This window comes from Esox lucius, chromosome 6, assembly GCF_011004845.1.
Source record: "Esox lucius isolate fEsoLuc1 chromosome 6, fEsoLuc1.pri, whole genome shotgun sequence".
Classification (NCBI taxonomy): Eukaryota; Metazoa; Chordata; class Actinopteri; order Esociformes; family Esocidae; genus Esox; species Esox lucius.
In genome coordinates, this window is record NC_047574.1 from 28,396,181 (window position 1) to 28,414,511 (window position 18,331).

Below are 18,331 nucleotides of genomic sequence, written 5' to 3' on the forward strand. Positions count from 1 at the left end.
TCTTCTCTTCGGTAATACATATTATCCATTAAAAATCTCATCTTATTAAAACCCACCTGACCCATCCCCTCTAAAGAACACCTTTCAGACTATCTCTTGTTTGAATCCCGAGTCTGATGGAGGGTGTACAAGGTGGTCTTTTGTTTGGCTCTGATTAGAAGCCTGGGTCCCAGCCAGCAGAAGGTTCTGCTTCTCATCAAGAGACACACCAAGCCCCCAATCAAAGGTGTTCACACACACACACCAAGTATACATTGATAACATATGCTTCTATAACAATATCAACCATTTGCTGCTCTAGTCATTGGTCCTGATTTAGATGTATATTTTCTGACAAAAAGACAGAGCCGGAGAAAGTGTATTTCTAACAAGATATTTTCAAATGTCTGTAGAGCGTTGAACATGCCAAAGCAGTTTGAATGGACCCAAATTTAAATTGATTTAGATTTTGATAGAATGTAACATTACTAAGTACCTTTCACCATTCACCTATTATTCAAATCTAGTGAACACCTTTGGAGTTCGGTGCATTTGATTGGATTAAAGTTTTTAAAGTGGAAGGCATCACTGATATAAAGCAGGTTCCAATCCTAATTTCACGTTTTTCTATGGACTTCTATATCCAATTTATTTTTTAATCACAAACACATGGGCAGAATAGCAAATTTTACAAAGAAAACAAATTGCACTTGGTTTTTGGCAAGGCTGTAGGTCCTTTGGTGATCGGGGCTTTAGTTTGTGTGTACATGCAGGTTGCCTGACTCCTTCCATTCCCATGACAGATGGAATTAGCTGCAGACGTGCCTGTGTATTTAGACTAGACTTCATAATTTCCTCTGAGCATGACGAAATCTTGCATGCGTGTGTCCAGTGTCAGGGACAGACTTTTGTGCTAAGGACCTTGACAACATGAGGAAGAGTACACAGATCCTTTGTTTATTGGCTAAACACAAAGTGCAGTTTAGATGTTTTTTATTACAGATTCAAATAAACATTGTTGGGCACTTGAACTTATCAGAGCTATAGATAAATGCTCTGAATGTACATGACTCAGGATAGTAGCATATGAAATGTCTTCCTTGCGTTTAAAGACATGCATAAACAAGTAGCCTCATGTAAGCAGCCTGTGGGCTTCAAAGTTGGTTCACCTCAACTGTCTCTCTGCCTGTATAACTAACCTTTCCTGTGTACCCCTAATTTGTGGTATGAAGCAATCCTTTCCACTCAGATACAGTAGAGCGGGGAAAAAACTGGTTTGAATCCCTCTGTTCCTGTCCATTTTGCATTCACTACTCCCCTAAACAAATGGAAACAACCCAAAAATGACCATTATATCCAGTTGAAAATCTCATATTTTCTTTTCTGTTACAGACAGCTAGTCACAATGTATTTCATTGCTGGTCAGCAATTAGCTGTGCAAAGTATGTTTCTTAAAGCAACACAAGCATACTATGTTTCAGTGAAAGATAATCTTTTATTAAAAAAAAAATATATATATTGATTATGAGTAGAAAGATGGTTAAACGTATAATACATATAATAATTTATATTGTAACGTTCTAAAATAACAATAATTCTGCCTTATAACACAATTTGCAGAGTAGCATTATAAAACTCTCAGGAACACAAATTAGAAAGTCCAGGCCTATAGATGCATATGAATCCTGATATCTTTCCGACTGGCTCCCTTGAAGCTTTTCTCTACCCAAGAGTCCTCCCTGTGATATCTTTGGAACTAGCTTCCTTTATACTGTCAGAGGAAAGGATCAGTGTGGAAAAAGATAGACCGATGTCCAGGTTCTTATCTTAATGTTCTGGATAGGATGTAGTGTAAGACAGTGTAAGTAGAATTATCAGTTTGGGAGAGGGGTGTGACCAGCAGAGAGATGAGATAGCATGTGACTGTTTAGCCATGACCACCCACATAGATAAAAGGACAACCATGGTGTCTGTCTGCAAGCGAGTAAACAAAGAAAACAGGTCCCATGATTCCTTTAGATGCCTGTCGTTACTTAGAACTTATATTTTCAAGTCTTATTAAAAGTTGTCCATTTCATATTCAAACCTTGCCAGTTCCTGTATCTACTGTTTATATTCCTGATACATCCATAGGATATTGATAACAGTTTAGACTAAATTTGTTATTCTCTCCTTTTTGCAAGCATGTCTTTGCGTACAACTTGCAGTGGTTGTACTGCTAGGTGGGGTTTAGAATTTGTCACATAATTTTTTAATAATATTATTTTTATTTCTTTGTTTTGAAATTGGCATAATGTTATACAGAGCCAAACATGTGAGCTTACGTGAGAAATGAGTGTGGTGATGTCTGATTGGGAAGAGTAGGCATCACACATTGTAGCGTGTGAACTTTTGGCACCTGTCCAGGTGTGAGAGTATGCGGAGCAGATAGGACGTGGTTACGTAATGGATAGGAATTGTTTAGGAGACAGGCAGGGAAAGAGAGGGGGGAGAAGGAGAGCAAGGGGCTTTATAATGCTATAAAACTCCATTATGGTCAGTTAGACCATACTATTCTTTCTGTCTGAAGAAATTTGTGACATGTTCTATGAGCTTCAGACTTAAAACTGATAGCCCTCTATATTTTATCAGCAGTGGCGTTAATAGCTGGAGCCATGCCGCAATAAAACGATGAACACATATGAATGTTTTGAATGTAATTGCATAAGCTATTTGACATCCTTTAGTAAAATAGGTTAGAAAATGTTCAATAATCACATTCTGTATCTACATTTGCTACAAAGTTGCAAAACATTGTTTGTCTAGAGTGGAAACATGATATTGTCATATTGTAGGTGTGCCCTAGGAAGAGAGAAGATGGAGGAGAGAAATATATTACCATAATAACCAAAGTGGCAATGTGATCATCAAAACTGGAAGACTGAAGATTGGAAAAATGTTGCCCTGTCTGACAAATCTTGATTTGTGCTGCAACATGCAAATGGTAGGGTGAGAATTTGGCATGAATCCATGGGTCCACCCGGCCATGTCGAAGGTGCAGAATGGTTGTGGTGGTGTAATGGTGCAGGGAAAGTTTTCTTGGCACACATTTGTAATTTAATACCAATTGAGCATCATTTGAATGCTTCAGTACGCTGTGGCATTGTTCCTGACCACGTGCACCCCTTTATAGCTGTAGTGTACCCATGTTCAGATAGATAATTCCAGCAGGACAGTGTGCCACAGCATGCATCACCTCAAGGTGGTTCCACGGATATGACTGTCCCCAGATTTTACACTTCTTTGGGAAAAGGTGGAGCCAAAGATTAGATTAGATGATTAGATTCAACTTTATTGTCATTGGACAGTACAAGTACAGTGCAACGAAATGCATTTAGCATCTAACCGAAAGTGCAAATAGAAGAGGGAAGAAAATATACAAGTATTAAGCATGAAGGCAAATGCAGTACAAATGGCAATACTAAATATGCAATTAAGGCAAACTGAGGGCAGAAAAAAGTATTAGGTATAGTGTATGGTAAGTGGGATAACAGTTGTGCGGGTACAAATGGCAATTCTAAATGGCATTCAAGATGTGCAATCGAGGCAAATTAAATGAGTAGGGTAGCATGTGAATCCGGGATTCAGAGATAGAAGCAATGAGGTCCCCAAGGTAGACATGCGTATGTACAACTGTAAAAATGCCAGTACGATGGCAGTACTAAATGTGCGAAGCGGCAAATTGATCCAGGTCCCTGGGGGGTGGGGGGTTTGGTTAGTAATGGGTCACAGTGTTAGGCAGGGTTACAGTAGAAGGGAAGAAACTGTTCCTGAGCCTGCTGGTGTGGGAACGAGGAGACCTGTAAAGCCGCCTGTTGGTAAGAGGGTATATAGTTTGTGGCATGGGTGTGAAGTGTCCATGATGATCCAGCGCGCCCTGGAGCTCTACGATGGCTGGAAGTAGGGCACCAGCTATGTTGCAGGGCCTTCCCGTCGGCTACTAAGAGCTAAACCACACTGTGGCGCAGTTTGTCAGAATGCTCTCGAGTTTAACATGAATATATTGCCAAACTATCTGCAAGGACCGTGACATGCTATTGTTTCAGCGTGGACTAAAACCCCAATGTTTCCAGCGCTTCGTTGAATCTATGCCATGATGAATTCAAGTTCTACTCAATACTAGATAATTGTACTTAATAAAGTAGCCACAAACTGTAAATGGTAGAAATATGGTCATGTTGACTCAAAGTATGTCCAGTTTAATTCTGAGTAAATATCCATTATAGGGTATTGATGATGACGGAAATTGGTATGGCTCACATTAGGCACGTTGGTCTGAAACTTACATCGTTTGTGATATGTTGACGCACTCTAGTGGACAAAACGAGAATATTTTGTGTCTTTGAAAACCTACAGCTCCCATAATGCATTTCTTTATTGCCAACAGAACATTTCCGTGTTGAAGGCATGCATATATTGCGATAGTTAACCAGCTAGTGGATAATTTTATTAAAACTGTAGTAGAATTGAATGTATGCAAAACCTGTTTGTATAGCCTGCTGCGATGGACTGTGGGGGTATTAAGGCGATATTACTTGACTTGGACAACACGCTCATTGACACAGCGGGTGCTGGTAGAGTAGCCATTCAGAACGTGAGTTGCCCGTTTCATGGCTAATTCAAAATTATTTTTATACCGAAAACAAGTTTTTTCGATACAATTGTCTTTTGAATTATTCCGAAAATGGAGTAGCCGAGAGATTACATCACAATTGATTTCACTGTTTTGTTGCTAGCTGTGATAAATGTTGATATCATCCTTTTGCTCTTTACCAGGTCACTGAGCTCTTGAAGTCAACTTTAGGCGACAAACACAACATCAGTGATATTTGTGACAGCTTCAAACGGAAGCTCTTCGATGAGACCTTCGACCCTACTTCTGGGAGGACAATAGACGAGGTGCGGATCGGTCATTGGGAAGAAAGCATCCACGAGATTATGGCTGAAGGTGCCGGCTCCAGTCTTGCCAGCGAGTGCTACTACCTGTGGAAAAACACTCGCCTTGAGCTTCTAACCATAACGGCTCCAGTACTCACCATGCTAAAGCTGTTGAGGAAAAAACAAAAACTGCTGCTGCTGACAAATGGAGAGACCCAGACTCAGAGGGAGAAGGTGGTGGCAGTGGGATGTGAGGGGCTGTTTGATGCAGTGGTGGTGGGGGGGGAGCATGCAGAGGAGAAGCCAGCTCTGTCCATCTTCTCCCACTGCTTTGGCCTGTTGGGGGTGCAGGCTACAGACTGTGTCATGGTGGGAGACTCCCTGGACACAGACATTGCAGGGGGGGCTAATGCAGGAGTTAGAGCCACAGTGTGGATCAATAACACAGGGAGTTCATCTGAGGGTTTGACCAAACCAGATTACACAATTCCCTCTGTGCTGGACTTACCAGAAGTGCTGGCCAAGTTGGATGAAACTGCTGACAAGTGATTCTACAGGAAACAATGTCAGAACAAATTAAATTGATTGTTTTCCAGAGACCGGTTTCTCGTAAAAGGGATTTTGAAAATTAAATCATCTGGTTTGCTTTCATCTTGTGGTGGTACAGTGTAAGCATTTTATGTATGGACTTAATTCATTCAAAACATCATTTCACTGTGTTCACAGTAGCTCCCTATTCTCAGACTGGTCATGGATACTTGATAGAAACCTAAAAAACTATTACTTGTGTAACCATTATGCTCCATTTTATTTATTGTAAATAGAGACACTGTAAAAACATTGCTGTTAGGTTTGAATGTATACTGGCCTTGATAATCGATTGTTCACATACCAAATTATTACCTATTGCATTGTCCAATTCCTACTCTCGATTGTAGTGAAATGTATTTACTTCTCACATTCTATGTAGTTGGGAGAGGTAGGTGTGCATATATAAAAATGTACTGAAAAGACATAGAAGCCCAAAGCACATCAGTGTTTAGCTGGTTATAAAAGGAACAACTAAAATACTATTGATTACTCTTCAGAATGACAATGACAATGTCACTGTGAATGACAAAACTTTTATTCCCTAGAAGTCACATGAATCAACATAGTCTGCTCAAAGTACACAGTTACAGGAGTGAAATCCTGTAAATGCAAACTGACCGTATTTTGTATGTTTGACAGTTACTGTACAATATATTTGCAACATCTTAAAAAAAATTGAATATTCCAACTATCCTTTATTACTACAGTTCTTATTTTATGTGGAGAACATTGCGGATAATGGGCAAAACATTTTAGGCACACAGCCACTCTAATTATCAGTATGGCTTTAGGTAATCGTGGAAACTTCAGTATGCTTTTTTTCAACCTAAAAATGTATTACATAAGTAACAAAGATTAATTTGAGTAAGGAAGCCATTCATACAATATAACATCGTAACAAGGCCTAATACCTGTACAAGTCAACTCCTCCCAGTCACACATGGCTGAAGATGAACATCTCAGGCACAAAATAGCACGGTCTGGCTGCGCATAGAAGGGCAGGTAAACTGAACAAAATCACTTCACGTCAAATTTGATTTTGATGTTCATAGCCGCCAGCTCCGCGACAAAGTAGCGGAAAACGTATGGCACAGACACTGTGTCGATCGAGTCACTCTTGCCGCACAGGGCACAGACAGTGTTCCGGTGGCGCGTGGACGACCAATATGGCGGCGGTTTCTCCAGCAACGGGGACAGCAGGCTGCCGCAGTCCACGCAAACCTGGGCCGTCGAGCGGTCGGAGCAGTTGAACAGGCGGTCCTGGAGCAGGAAGGAGGTGCCGTGGGCGAGTAAGGCATCACGCTCCATCTCCCCGAAGCGTATACCCCCCTGGATGTTCCTTCCGCCCACCGGCTGGTTGGTCACCTTGTCTCGCGCCCCTGTCGTCCTCACCTGGAACTTGTCAGAGACCATGTGACGCAGCCTCTGGTAGTAGACCACGCCGATGAATATATCCGCCTCCAGCTCCAGCCCGCTGAGGCCACTGTAGAGCCGCTCGGTACCATAGTGGTTGTAGCCGGCGGCACGCAGCATGTCGCCGAAGTGCTCCAGCGCTGAGCTCTCCTCAGAGAAGGTGAATGGCGTGGCGTCGTGGCACAGGCCATGGAGGGCGCCCGACTTGCCCGCCATGCTCTCAATGAGCATGCCGATGGTCATGCGGGAGGGGAAGCCATGCGGGTTGAACAGGATGTCAGGTGTCATGCCGCTCTCTGTGAAGGGCATATCCTCGGCGGGCCACAGCCGGCTCAGGATGCCCTTCTGACCGTGGCGGCTGGCAAACTTGTCCCCAATGGTGGGGTTACGGGGAACCCGCACCGTGATACAGATGCGCTTGAAGCGGCCTGTTCCGGCGTCGTTGCTGCACACCTTGATGTTGTCTACCACACAGCTTTCCTGACTCCTATGAAAAATCGAGAAAAAAAAACAATGCCAATACAACGATTCAATATAAAATCGTCATTCTTTTTTTCACAATATTGTATCAATATTCTGATGTCTAGAATCAATGTTTAAATATAATGCTGTCGACAGCCACTTTGAAATTACTGTAGCAATCACTGAACGGGCGTGTTTCTTTAACAATAATAGTTGTGTGTAAATATCAAAAAATCTACCTGATAAAAGCCTGTTACTGTATTCCTATGGATGCCGTCATTAATAAGAAACCAGAAAAGGGAATGCTGTCATTGAACTTTTTTTTTAATTAATAGCCTCATTCAAAATGCTAGCGCCACAGCGGCCACAACTTTTTACATTAAAAGAGACGCCCTCTCTCTTTGAAAGCGATAATGATGTCAAGGTGAGTAAGAAAACTGGCCAAGTTTTGTGTTCTCCATATTTTATGCTGTGAAATGTTGGCAATATCTTTTAGATGAAAATAGCAACCCTGTCGTGAGCACATCAGCCACTGGCGTAGCGTGGTGACGCCTGGCCTCTGTGCAAGCTGGTGTAAACCCCCCCACAGCTCTCGTGGGACGAGATTTGTTTTGCGGCAATACATACGCTTTGTACAATGTTTTGGCGATCCTGCCATACATTAACAGCACACCTGACACCGCACTGCGATCACAAAACACAGGCCCTCCACCCACCGCGGGCCCTAGTGCAACCGCTCCCCCTGCACCCCCATAGCTAGGCCAGTGATATCAGCTGTGGAGCTCAAATGGTTGCTTGCTCAGTTTAGTAATGGAAGGCGTTGCAGAATCTGTGTAGTCCACTGATTAGTTGGTTGTTTTCTCTCGTTTCTTCTGATTTCATTCAAATATGGAAAATGCCATTCCTAACCAGACAACTAATTGTCCGGTTTGTTTCTTCGGTCAGATTAAAATAATGTTGTCTGCCCGCAAATGTTTCGCTTGTGCAGCTTGTGCAGTCATTTTCACTAGCCAGCCAGGAAGCAGTAATGTTGTGCTTCGCTGACGACGTTGTCACTTGATCGCGATGATGTTCTGCATCTGCCAAAAGATGTACGCCACATACTTCCCCTAATCATTTATAAAAACTCAGATGTCTTGAGATTTGCCTTCTGCTTACTTTATCATGATCACACATTATGATCAGCTGTATGAACCTAATTTGACTGCTTCCTCAATCTCGTTGCAATATATAATTTTATGCAAACATAGATGTTTGTTTCTTAATTTTGAATGATAATGAGAGAAGACAAATTATATTATTCCAAGTTACATTAATGTGTTGTCAAATTAGAGTATGTGCTTTTTCAAACAAAGTTAACTTGTAATTTGGTTTTGGTTTTTGTGCCATGTCTGTTGGTTTGAAATGTGTGAGAAAATTATTTATTTTGAGATTTTTCAGTAATCAACAGCCGCATTCTAGAATTCTGTTGGGGTCTAAATGTATAAGTTAGGGGTTCATTAGGAGTTGCTAATGGGGAGTAGCTAAAGATTGTGCTTTCAAGTATATGGCCTAATATTATTTCAGGTTTTCTTTAACACTTCAATAAGAATCTGGATTCAGTCATGAAATTGTGATGTATTGAATCGTAACATGTATCGTATCGATAGGTACTTGCCAATACCCACCCCTAAACATTGGATCAGGTGCAAAGTAGGGGCTCAGGGGTAACACTCCTGGCTAAATGCCCATATTCAGCTCCCCACCCCGGTGACCAGGGTTCTATACCAGTCTCTACGCTTCACCACTAGGTCTCCTCTTCAATTCTCCCTATAATTTTAGCTGTGAATAAAAGCCTAGAAAAGAAGCAAAAATGCGAGTGTCCATTCTCCTTTAAAAATAAAACACTGCATCAGTCCGACTAATGACTATAGAGCAACGAGAAGAGTAACAATTCTCCAAATGAAGGCTGTCTGAACAACTCACTTGTAGAAGTACACAAAGCTCTGTCCAGTGTTGAGGTTGACATAGCTATAGAAAGGGTCCCCGAACTGCAGCACAGATCCGATGAAGGGCAGCCCGTCGACATCCAGCTTGTCCTTCACCTTGGGGTCACCGGGCTTGATCCCAAACACCAGGTTGTCCTCGCCCTTTATCTTCTCCGTTAGGTCCACCAGCTCAGTCTTGTAAACACAGCCGTGAGCAAAGCCCCTCTCCCACGACGACTTGTTCAGGATCTGGTTGGAAATAACCGAAAGCGTGAGCATTCCCCCCTAACAACAAACATTGTTTATGTTTTGTCCACCAGCTTAAAACAACTGAAAATGCACAATTTGTTATGGCATAAATGTTTCAAAAGGGACACGGATGGTAGAACTACGACATACACTATTAACTGTATGTTTTCTCAAATGAATTAATTAAAGGGCTGACTTGTTTGGCTCCTGGGAAATTATAAATATTACAACAAGTCACAACACTACGTAAATACTGTGAAATAACATTATTCCACTATTACTGCAGATATATTATGGACATAAAAAAAATTGTATAGCAAATTTCAACAGAACATTTCTGCATATTATAAACAATACATTAACATTTTAAGTAAAGTAAGGAAATGTGTGCTAAATATTGGCAACATATAGCCAGCTGTCTAACCATGGCGTCCTCCATGTCATAGCCAGTATAGGAGATTACAGCAACAATGGCGTTGGTGCCAATGGGGTAATTGTCCATGTTGTAGTGGTCATACATGACAGGCCGGACCAGGGGGCTCTGCGGGGTCATGAGGCGGTACAACTTGTTGTCTGAGCGCTCCTGGAATGAGTGGAGGGGAAAGCCCATCGTCTGTTTACCTACGGAGAAGATATGAAGGAACCATCAAAATGTATATGGAATCATTTTAACGACAGGCATTCAATAAAACCAATGTTTCACACTGTTCTCTGTAGTGAGCTTTAATGGTCACTTCAAATGAAAGAGTTATCTACAGTGACTAATCCCAAAAAAATGCCTGTTTCTGAACAGTGGGCGGCCTTACCCATCTGGCATTGGTACATGTTCCTGGGACTCTGGTTGTGGTCTGAGTAAGGGATGAAGTTAGCCACCACGCTGAGCATGCTGTGAGGGAAGAGTTCCTGGTGGGTGGTCACACCAGGTTCAATCTCATCTTCACTGATGCCCACGTTGATGTAGAGCTGTCAAACAGGAGAGATGCACAGGGAAACGTCATTCTGCAATGTTCCCTGGTTCTCAAACAGAAGGAAGTCTTCGCAGGAAATACAATTACCTTTGTTTCAAAACTAAGGAGAGGCAACACTGTACCACAGACCTTTCTAAGTAGCTGCACAACAAAATAGTTTTTGTGTTTGATCGTTGTCCACTGTTTATATATTAACCAAGGTTTTATTATGTCATCAGATAATAATAATACACATTTCACTGCAACGTACTAGAAGCTGCCCTTTCTATAAAACATTGCAACACCACATTCCATCACATGTCATGTGACCTCCTGTAGTCGGTTTCCCATTAGAGAATAAGTCATACACTCCTAACAATCTATTGGAAACTAGCTACTGATGACGCCTCGAACCAAATGAAAGTAGTATCCTTCCTTGTCCCAGAGGCTACAATGAGCAACTAGGGGGTTTAATAGGGATGCGCAGAAGTTCAGACACTGGGGAGCCTGTGACCGTCATACCTGCTCAAAGGTACCGATCAGTTCCTCCTTGCCCAGGGCCAAGTTGCGGACAGGCCGGACCATGCGGCAGGGGGTGGTGAAGAGGAACAGGCCTGGGTACATGCTGGCCTTGCCGGTCTGGGGAACCAGGACTATCTCGGTCCAAGGGGGGATCCTCTTCTCATTCAACACCTGCAGAAGGGAGGCATGAACATGAGACACAAAGACCTCGCTAGATGACACTAGTCCTGCGTAATTAACTGTCTATTAAATATCCTAACGAAATATCGCCACTCTCGACGACCAAACCGGGTAAGGATTACGGACAACGGGAAAGTGCCGGGCCTTACTTTGAACCTGCGGAGGGAATCTACGAGAAGTGGGGCCATCTCCGTCTCCACCCAGCCCACCATGGCCCCGTCCAGGAGAACGGGGTAGCAGTCCGAGTAAGCTCGACCCGGCGTGCCGTCTACGGGAGTCACACCTGGAGGAAGACGGGATGGCATATAAAAAAAGAAACGGAGCGTTTAACACACTGACATACTGTTATGCAATATGTACCAATAAATAAGCATCATAGCTATTGGACCCAATAGTTTCCTGCTGCCAGCTCAAAACGACAATCGTGTATATACGATCACATTATCTCTCAGGGAATTGTAGTTATGTACCACTAATGCGATATGGACAGCAACCTTTTGGCCCCAAACCACTTGTGGATAATGTACTGACCCCATTCTTAATAGAGGTCAATTAAAAAAAAACTTTGACACAGGCTTAGTTGTGGAAGGAGCTGTGGCGTTCAAGTTCACCTATGGACATTATCACTCACCCAGGGAACAGAGCAGGGCGGGGAGTGTGGTGGTGGGCAGGGCCTGGGCTATGATGTCACAGTGAGCCGTCATGTGGTTCATCAGACCGCACGGCTCGCCGTCGGGGGTGTGTACGGGGCACAGGAAGCCCCAGGACTCGGGCAGCAGGCGACGCACCGACGTGGTCCTCATCTTGGCGAAGGCCGCCCCTCGGTGCACGCATCGGAAGTGGGACAGGTAACGGATGAAGTTGAGCTTGTCAGCCACCACGCACAGTCCCGTGTTCTGGAGCATGCCCAGACCTGATGATCAAAATCAGTAACACTGAGGTGGTTTGTGACCAGTACGTCTTACTACACGAGACACTTATGTAGTGTCGTTAAAAACTGGACACATCTGTTTTTCAGGGATCCTTTATCTCAAGCCTAGCTTTATCTTATCCTGAAAACAGGAGGATGGGACCACACTCAGGGGTTTAGTTTTCTACCTGTCAAATTAACAATAACATCGCACATGCTGCACATATTCACAGCTGACAGAATATATACTTGGAAATACAGTTACATTGTAAAGACATGTTAATGTTTTTGTTGACAGCCTACCCGTCTTTGAGTTGAGATTTCCAGTGGCCAGCAGATATTCAAAGGCCTTGGTCACATCAGAGCCCATGTTGAACATCTTCACCAGGTTGTCAGAGGTTATCCCTCCAGTGAGCCGATGGGCCTTCTTTTCCAAAGACAGTTTCACTGACACCATCCAGGCAGACATTCTTTCCTATGATCACATTGCAATGGTAAATATGAAAAAATATGAAGATCTGTGGCATAATGTAATACCAATACCTATAGTGCAAAGTAAGAAGAAGGGAAAAAAAAAAAACACTGCTATATTTTACCTCATGGTTTTACACCAAACATATAGTCTAGTCTTAACAATGGTTCAGTATCTTTAGATGAAGAGTTTCATTTCAAAACTTCCTCTGATACAGAATGGGTCATTGAAGAATTGCACCTCAGTCACGTCGTTGCCATGGTCGGTAACATTCTATAGACAACGCGGCCATATTGATTCACATTATATTTTGAGTGTAAGATGAAGTTGAACAAAAATGTATTTTTCAAAGCCTGTTTTGTTCATTATCTTGTGTGCCAATAATTCCTGAGGCCACTGTACATGCAGCCATTGATACATTTACCATGCATAAATCAACTAAATTTCACCTCAACATTTTCTTGGGATACAGTTTTTGAGCTACTAGAGTCAGTGAGCACAAATGGCCTGAGATTTGCTCAAATGGTCTGAGGTTTACCCATGTTTCCTAGTAAAATTCAAAACTGATATCAACTTCTGCAATAAACATGGTGCATGCAAGGTTTTAAAAATGTTCAGGGCACAAATAACTTTGATATATAATGACACTGGTATCTGAACTGACCTTAAGGTACATTAGGTAGAGCCGTCCTGGTGTGAGCACCTCCTGACACATAAGACTGTCCGGGTTTTCCTCCATGCATTCCTGCTTGGCAAACGTGAATAGCTTCCGCGTCATCAAACACAGCAGGTAGAACTTCTCCACATCCGACTTCAGGTGAATACAGATGCACTGGCTAGGTAGATACATTACAGAACAACCATGTCAGTATATGTGTATGTGTGTGTGTGTGTGGGTTTGACTGAGTGACTGAGTAACACCTACTCTAGCAGGTAGTTGGCACACTGCTCGTGGGTGTACCACTCTGGCAGGTTCATTTTGACCCGGAAGCGTTCACCAAGGTAGCTGAGGACCTTTCTGCGGGTCGTGCAGCCCTCCTCCATGACAATTCGCAGCATCTCAGACACACAGCTCTTGTAGAAGGAGTTCTCCTCACGACCTTTTATAAGCTCCTGGAAGATCTGGAAATCTGTGAAGTCCACTAGGGCCTAACCAAAAAGGACAGAATGTACATGGTTAAAAATTCGACAAATATGCAGTTTTTTGTTCTGCCATAGAAAATCTAGGGCGCTTAAAATAAAAAACATTACAGCCCACCTTATAAGAAAAATGACAAAACCCAAATGTCAACAAATATATACAATTTGTCAATGTTCATAAATTATAAAAATACTTTATGGCTAAATATTCAAATTTCCAAAAAGTCCTTAGGTAACATTCATTTATGTTCTAAATATCACATCTCCATCTCACCTTGAGTGCAAACCCCAGGGGCAAGAAAAAAAGCTCTTTGTGGTAGATGAAGTTCAGCATCACGGTGCCATTGTCCAGATAATGCAGATTCATATTGATAGCTGTATGCTCCTCTTTCACACAGTGCATTGAGATACCTGGAGAGACAATAATTTCTTCACTATTGTCTGGGTTAAAGCGGGAGGATATTTATGCACCTATAAACTTAAGTCTCTTTGGCCAAAAAGGTTTGATAAGTACTGTGCAACATGGACCCGGTTTCATTTTTCAAATGTATATTTTAGAAAATACATTTGATTGATACCACAACCCTGAAGTGCCTTACTGCAATTTTAAATGGTTTACAAATGCAATTAGAACAGTAAAAAGTAACTATTTGTTACACCGGTATGTTGGCTATAAACTACATCCCCCATTGCCTTATTGCAGTGCTTCCCAATCATGATCATGGGGAACCCAAGAGATGTACATTTTTGTTCTAGCACTCAAACACCTCATTCAAATGTTGCCCTACCACATACCCACTTGATAACATAATCATAACATAATCAACCTATCATCAGGTCTTTAATTTGAATCAGTTGTGTGTATTAGGACAAAACCAAATGTGCCCCCTTGGGAGTCCCCAGGACTACAGCGAGGGAAAAAAGAAATGTCAACCCCTACTGATTTTGTACATTTGCCCAATGACAAAGAAATTCTGTCCATAATTTTAATGGTAGGTTTATTTGAACAGTGAGAAAATCCAGAAAAACTGATGTCAAAAATGTTATAAATTGATTTGCATTTTAATGAGTGAAATAAGTATTTGATCCCCTCTCAATCAAAAAGATGTCTGGCTCCCAGGTGTCTTTTTTACAGGTAACAAACTGAGATTAGGAGCACACTCTTAAAGGGAGTGCTCCTAATCTCAGCTTGTTACCTGTATAAACGACACCTGTCCACAGAAGCAATCAGATTCCAAACTCTCCACCATGACCAAGACCAAAGAGCTGTCCAAGGATATCAGGGACAAGATTGTAGACCTGCACAAGGCTGGAATGGGCTACAAGACCATCGCCAAGCAGCTTGGTGAGAAGGTGACAACAGTTGGTGTGATTATTCGTAAATGGAAGAAACACAAAAGTACTGTCAATCTCCCTTGGTCTGGGGCTCCATGCAAGATCTCACCTCGTGGAGTTGCAATGATCATGAGAACGGCGAGGAATCAGCCCAGAACTACACAGGAGGATATGTCAATGATCTCAAGGCAGCCGGGACCATAGTCACCAAGAAAACAATTGGTAACACTACGCCATGAAGGACTGAAATCCTGCAGAGCCAGCAAGGTCCCCTTGCTCAAGAAAGCATGTACAGGCCCGTCTGAAGTTTGCCAATGAACATCTGAATGATTCAGAGGAGAACTGGGTGAAAGTTTTGTGGTCAGATGAGACCAAAACCAAGCCTTTTGTCATCAACTCAATTTGCTGTGTTTGGAGGAGGAGGAACGCTGCCTAAGAACACCATCCCCACCGTCAAACATGGAGGTGGAAACATTATGCTTTGGGGGTGTTTTTCTGCTAAGGGGACAAGACAAATTCACTGCATCAAAAGGGACAATGGATGGGGCCAATATACCACTGCACCTTTTTCTCTCTTTTCCAAAAAACTGGAAAGGGAAAGTTTTCAGTGAGGAACAGAATCATTCATTTTGCAGTGGTCTCATAATTTGAACCCTTCTGTTCCTCACTCAAAACCTTCCTTTTCAACTTTTTTGGAAAGGAAAGAAAAAGGTGCAATGGTCAAATATTTTTCCAGAGCTATATATAGCAACGCTAAGCTTTGTGTCCAGGCATTCCATAAAGCGCCATTCTAAGAACAATATCACACCCATTCGAGCCTTATTTTGTACTTATTAACCGGGTGGTTTGAATTCTGAATGCTGATTTGTTTTTAACCATAGTATATGAGACGGTATACCACAATTATGACACCACATTACTTTTTACTGCTCTAATTGAGCTGGTAACAGGTTTATAAGAGCAAAAAGGCATCTCAGGGTTTATGAAGTATTGCCAATACACCATGGCTATGCGCTGCGCCTTACCAAAGAAAAGCTCTTAGCCGTGGTATATTGGCCATATACCCCTCCCCACGTGCCTTATTGCTTACATAGACCACGGCTGTCATCCAATCAGCATTCGGGATTTGAGTCACCCGACTGACTTAAACTGTACACATCTCTTACCATACTGGGTGTACCCCTGGCCTCTGTTCTTCCACTTGGGTCTTGACATAGCAATAGGATAGTTCCTCCTTGGCATGATCAGCATGCGAATAACCTTCTCAATCCCATTAACAATAAAATAACCACCCATTTCCTGTTTCAGCAAAGCAGGAGAGAGAAATATTCAAATTGGAAGATTGTACAGAATAAAAGTGTGATTTTTTTTTTGTACTGTTTTAAAACTAAAATAATCAGATTAGATTGCTGGTTGATTTTCTGTGGACTAGGAAGCATGTTATTTGCCTACCTCAGCTTCCTCATGGTGTTCAATAAGTTCTTTCGGAGAGAGCTCGTGAAGGTTACAGAGCTTAGACTTCACCATGATGGGCACCTGGCCCAGGGACTGCTTGATGATGCCTTTGGGAATCCCATTTATAGACCAGCTGACATCTGCCTGCAAAAAAAAACAACTCAATCACAATCAGAAAGTCTTGTTATTTTAGATCTGTTGACAGTACAATCCTGATATAGAATGCATATTGGATCAGCAGGCAAAATTACCACAATCTTTCCCCGGTAGGAGCAGCGTCTCCCTCTGCACTCGGCCGGAAACACCCTCAGGTCCCGGCAGATGCTCCCTTTGCCCACCACTGGTTTAAAGATGGTGGCCTCTACAAAGGCCAAACTGATCCGGTCATTTCTAAACATAAACTCTAAGGGAGGGATTGCCTGAAAAGAAAAAAAGGACCATGGATTCTTCAGCAACCAACCCAAAGGTTGACCAACAGACATTAGCAAACTACAACAAGGTTCCTGATGTGACACAGCTAGTTTGTTAAGCAAATTTAACATCAGCTAAAAAATATGGTTAACTACTGTGGATAATAACAGGAAGCTGAACTGAAGACAGTCAGCTACCCTAACTTGCTGGCAAGCAAATTTCAGTGGCTTCCTTGAACAAAATCAACATATTATCTAGCAAAGATTTGAGCTAAAGGAAAGTGTTCTAGCTTGGTTGGCATAGCCAGACCTGTTACGTATCCCACGTGAGAATTTCCTCTGCACCAACCTGCACAGCACGACAAAGTCCATCTGAAACGGCTTGATCAAACGACTCAATATGAGCCTTCGTTAGGTCCTGAACAGCGGCATGTTGTTCTTTCCTCGGTATGCCATAGCCTGGTTCTGTTAACTGTTTAAGGCTAGGACTTGTAGGTAAATTACTCCACTTCGTTACACAATCCATGCTCTTTCTTGTTTACCACATGCACATTGACCTAGGAAGTGCAATTGTCGTAAGAGGAAGTAAAATGTCAGATAATTTAAAGGTGTAGTATCTCCTTTTTCAACGTCTTTGTAAATCGCTGTAAATACACAAAATCAACTGCCCTGGTTTGGTTTATTCATAGAAACGTAAAATACATGAAATTAATAAACCGGAACCAAAGTGTATGCAATGTCTAATTAAAGAAAATTATACTGTGTGAAATATAATTTCCATCCATCCATCTTCTTCCGCTTATCCGGGGCCGGGTCGCGGGGGCAGCAGTCTAAGCAGGGATGCCCAGACTTCCCTCTCCCCAGACACTTCCTCTAGCTCTTCCGGGGGGACACCGAGGCGTTCCCAGGCCAGCCGGGAGACATAGTCCCTCCAGCGTGTCCTAGGTCTTTCCCGGGTTCTCCTCCCGGTGGGACGGGACCGGAACACCTTCCCAGGAAGGCGTTCCGGAGGCATCCGAAAAAGATGCCCAAGCCACCTCAGCTGACCCCTCTCGATGTGGAGGAGCAGTGGCTCTACTCTGAGCTCCTCCCGGGTGACCGAGCTTCTCACCCTATCTCTAAGGGATCGCCCAGCCACCCTGCGGAGAAAACTCATTTCGGCCGCCTGTATCCGGGATCTTGTCCTTTCGGTCATGACCCAAAGCTCATGACCATAGGTGAGAGTAGGAACGTAGATTGACTGGTAAATCGAGAGCTTCGCCTTGCGGCTCAGCTCTTTCTTCACCACGACAGACCGATACATCGACTGCATTACTGCAGAAGCTGCACCGATCCGTCTGTCAATCTCCCGTTCCATCCTTCCCTCACTCGTGAACAAGACC

At 42.8% G+C, this 18,331-nt stretch overlaps 2 protein-coding genes across 2 annotated transcripts; one reads left to right on the top strand and one right to left on the bottom strand.

Annotated features, from left to right (window-relative positions):
* Positions 1–4,412: 4,412 nt before the first annotated feature.
* nanp (N-acetylneuraminic acid phosphatase) lies at positions 4,413–5,547 on the top strand. The gene is made up of 2 exons (XM_010903217.4): positions 4,413–4,612; positions 4,795–5,547. The coding sequence occupies exons 1-2, from the start codon at positions 4,523–4,525 to the stop codon at positions 5,443–5,445; spliced, it is 741 nt and encodes a 246-aa protein (XP_010901519.2). The 5' UTR covers positions 4,413–4,522; the 3' UTR covers positions 5,446–5,547.
* Positions 5,548–6,000: 453 nt separating this feature from the next.
* polr1b (RNA polymerase I subunit B) lies at positions 6,001–17,475 on the bottom strand. The gene is made up of 15 exons (XM_010903218.4): positions 17,299–17,475; positions 16,791–16,958; positions 16,537–16,683; positions 16,251–16,383; positions 14,024–14,160; positions 13,535–13,758; positions 13,274–13,445; positions 12,441–12,612; positions 11,859–12,140; positions 11,377–11,510; positions 11,048–11,218; positions 10,385–10,541; positions 10,003–10,199; positions 9,328–9,578; positions 6,001–7,387 (listed from the first exon to the last, which is right to left on the bottom strand). The coding sequence occupies exons 1-15, from the start codon at positions 17,473–17,475 to the stop codon at positions 6,505–6,507; spliced, it is 3,405 nt and encodes a 1,134-aa protein (XP_010901520.1). The 3' UTR covers positions 6,001–6,504.
* Positions 17,476–18,331: the final 856 nt, after the last annotated feature.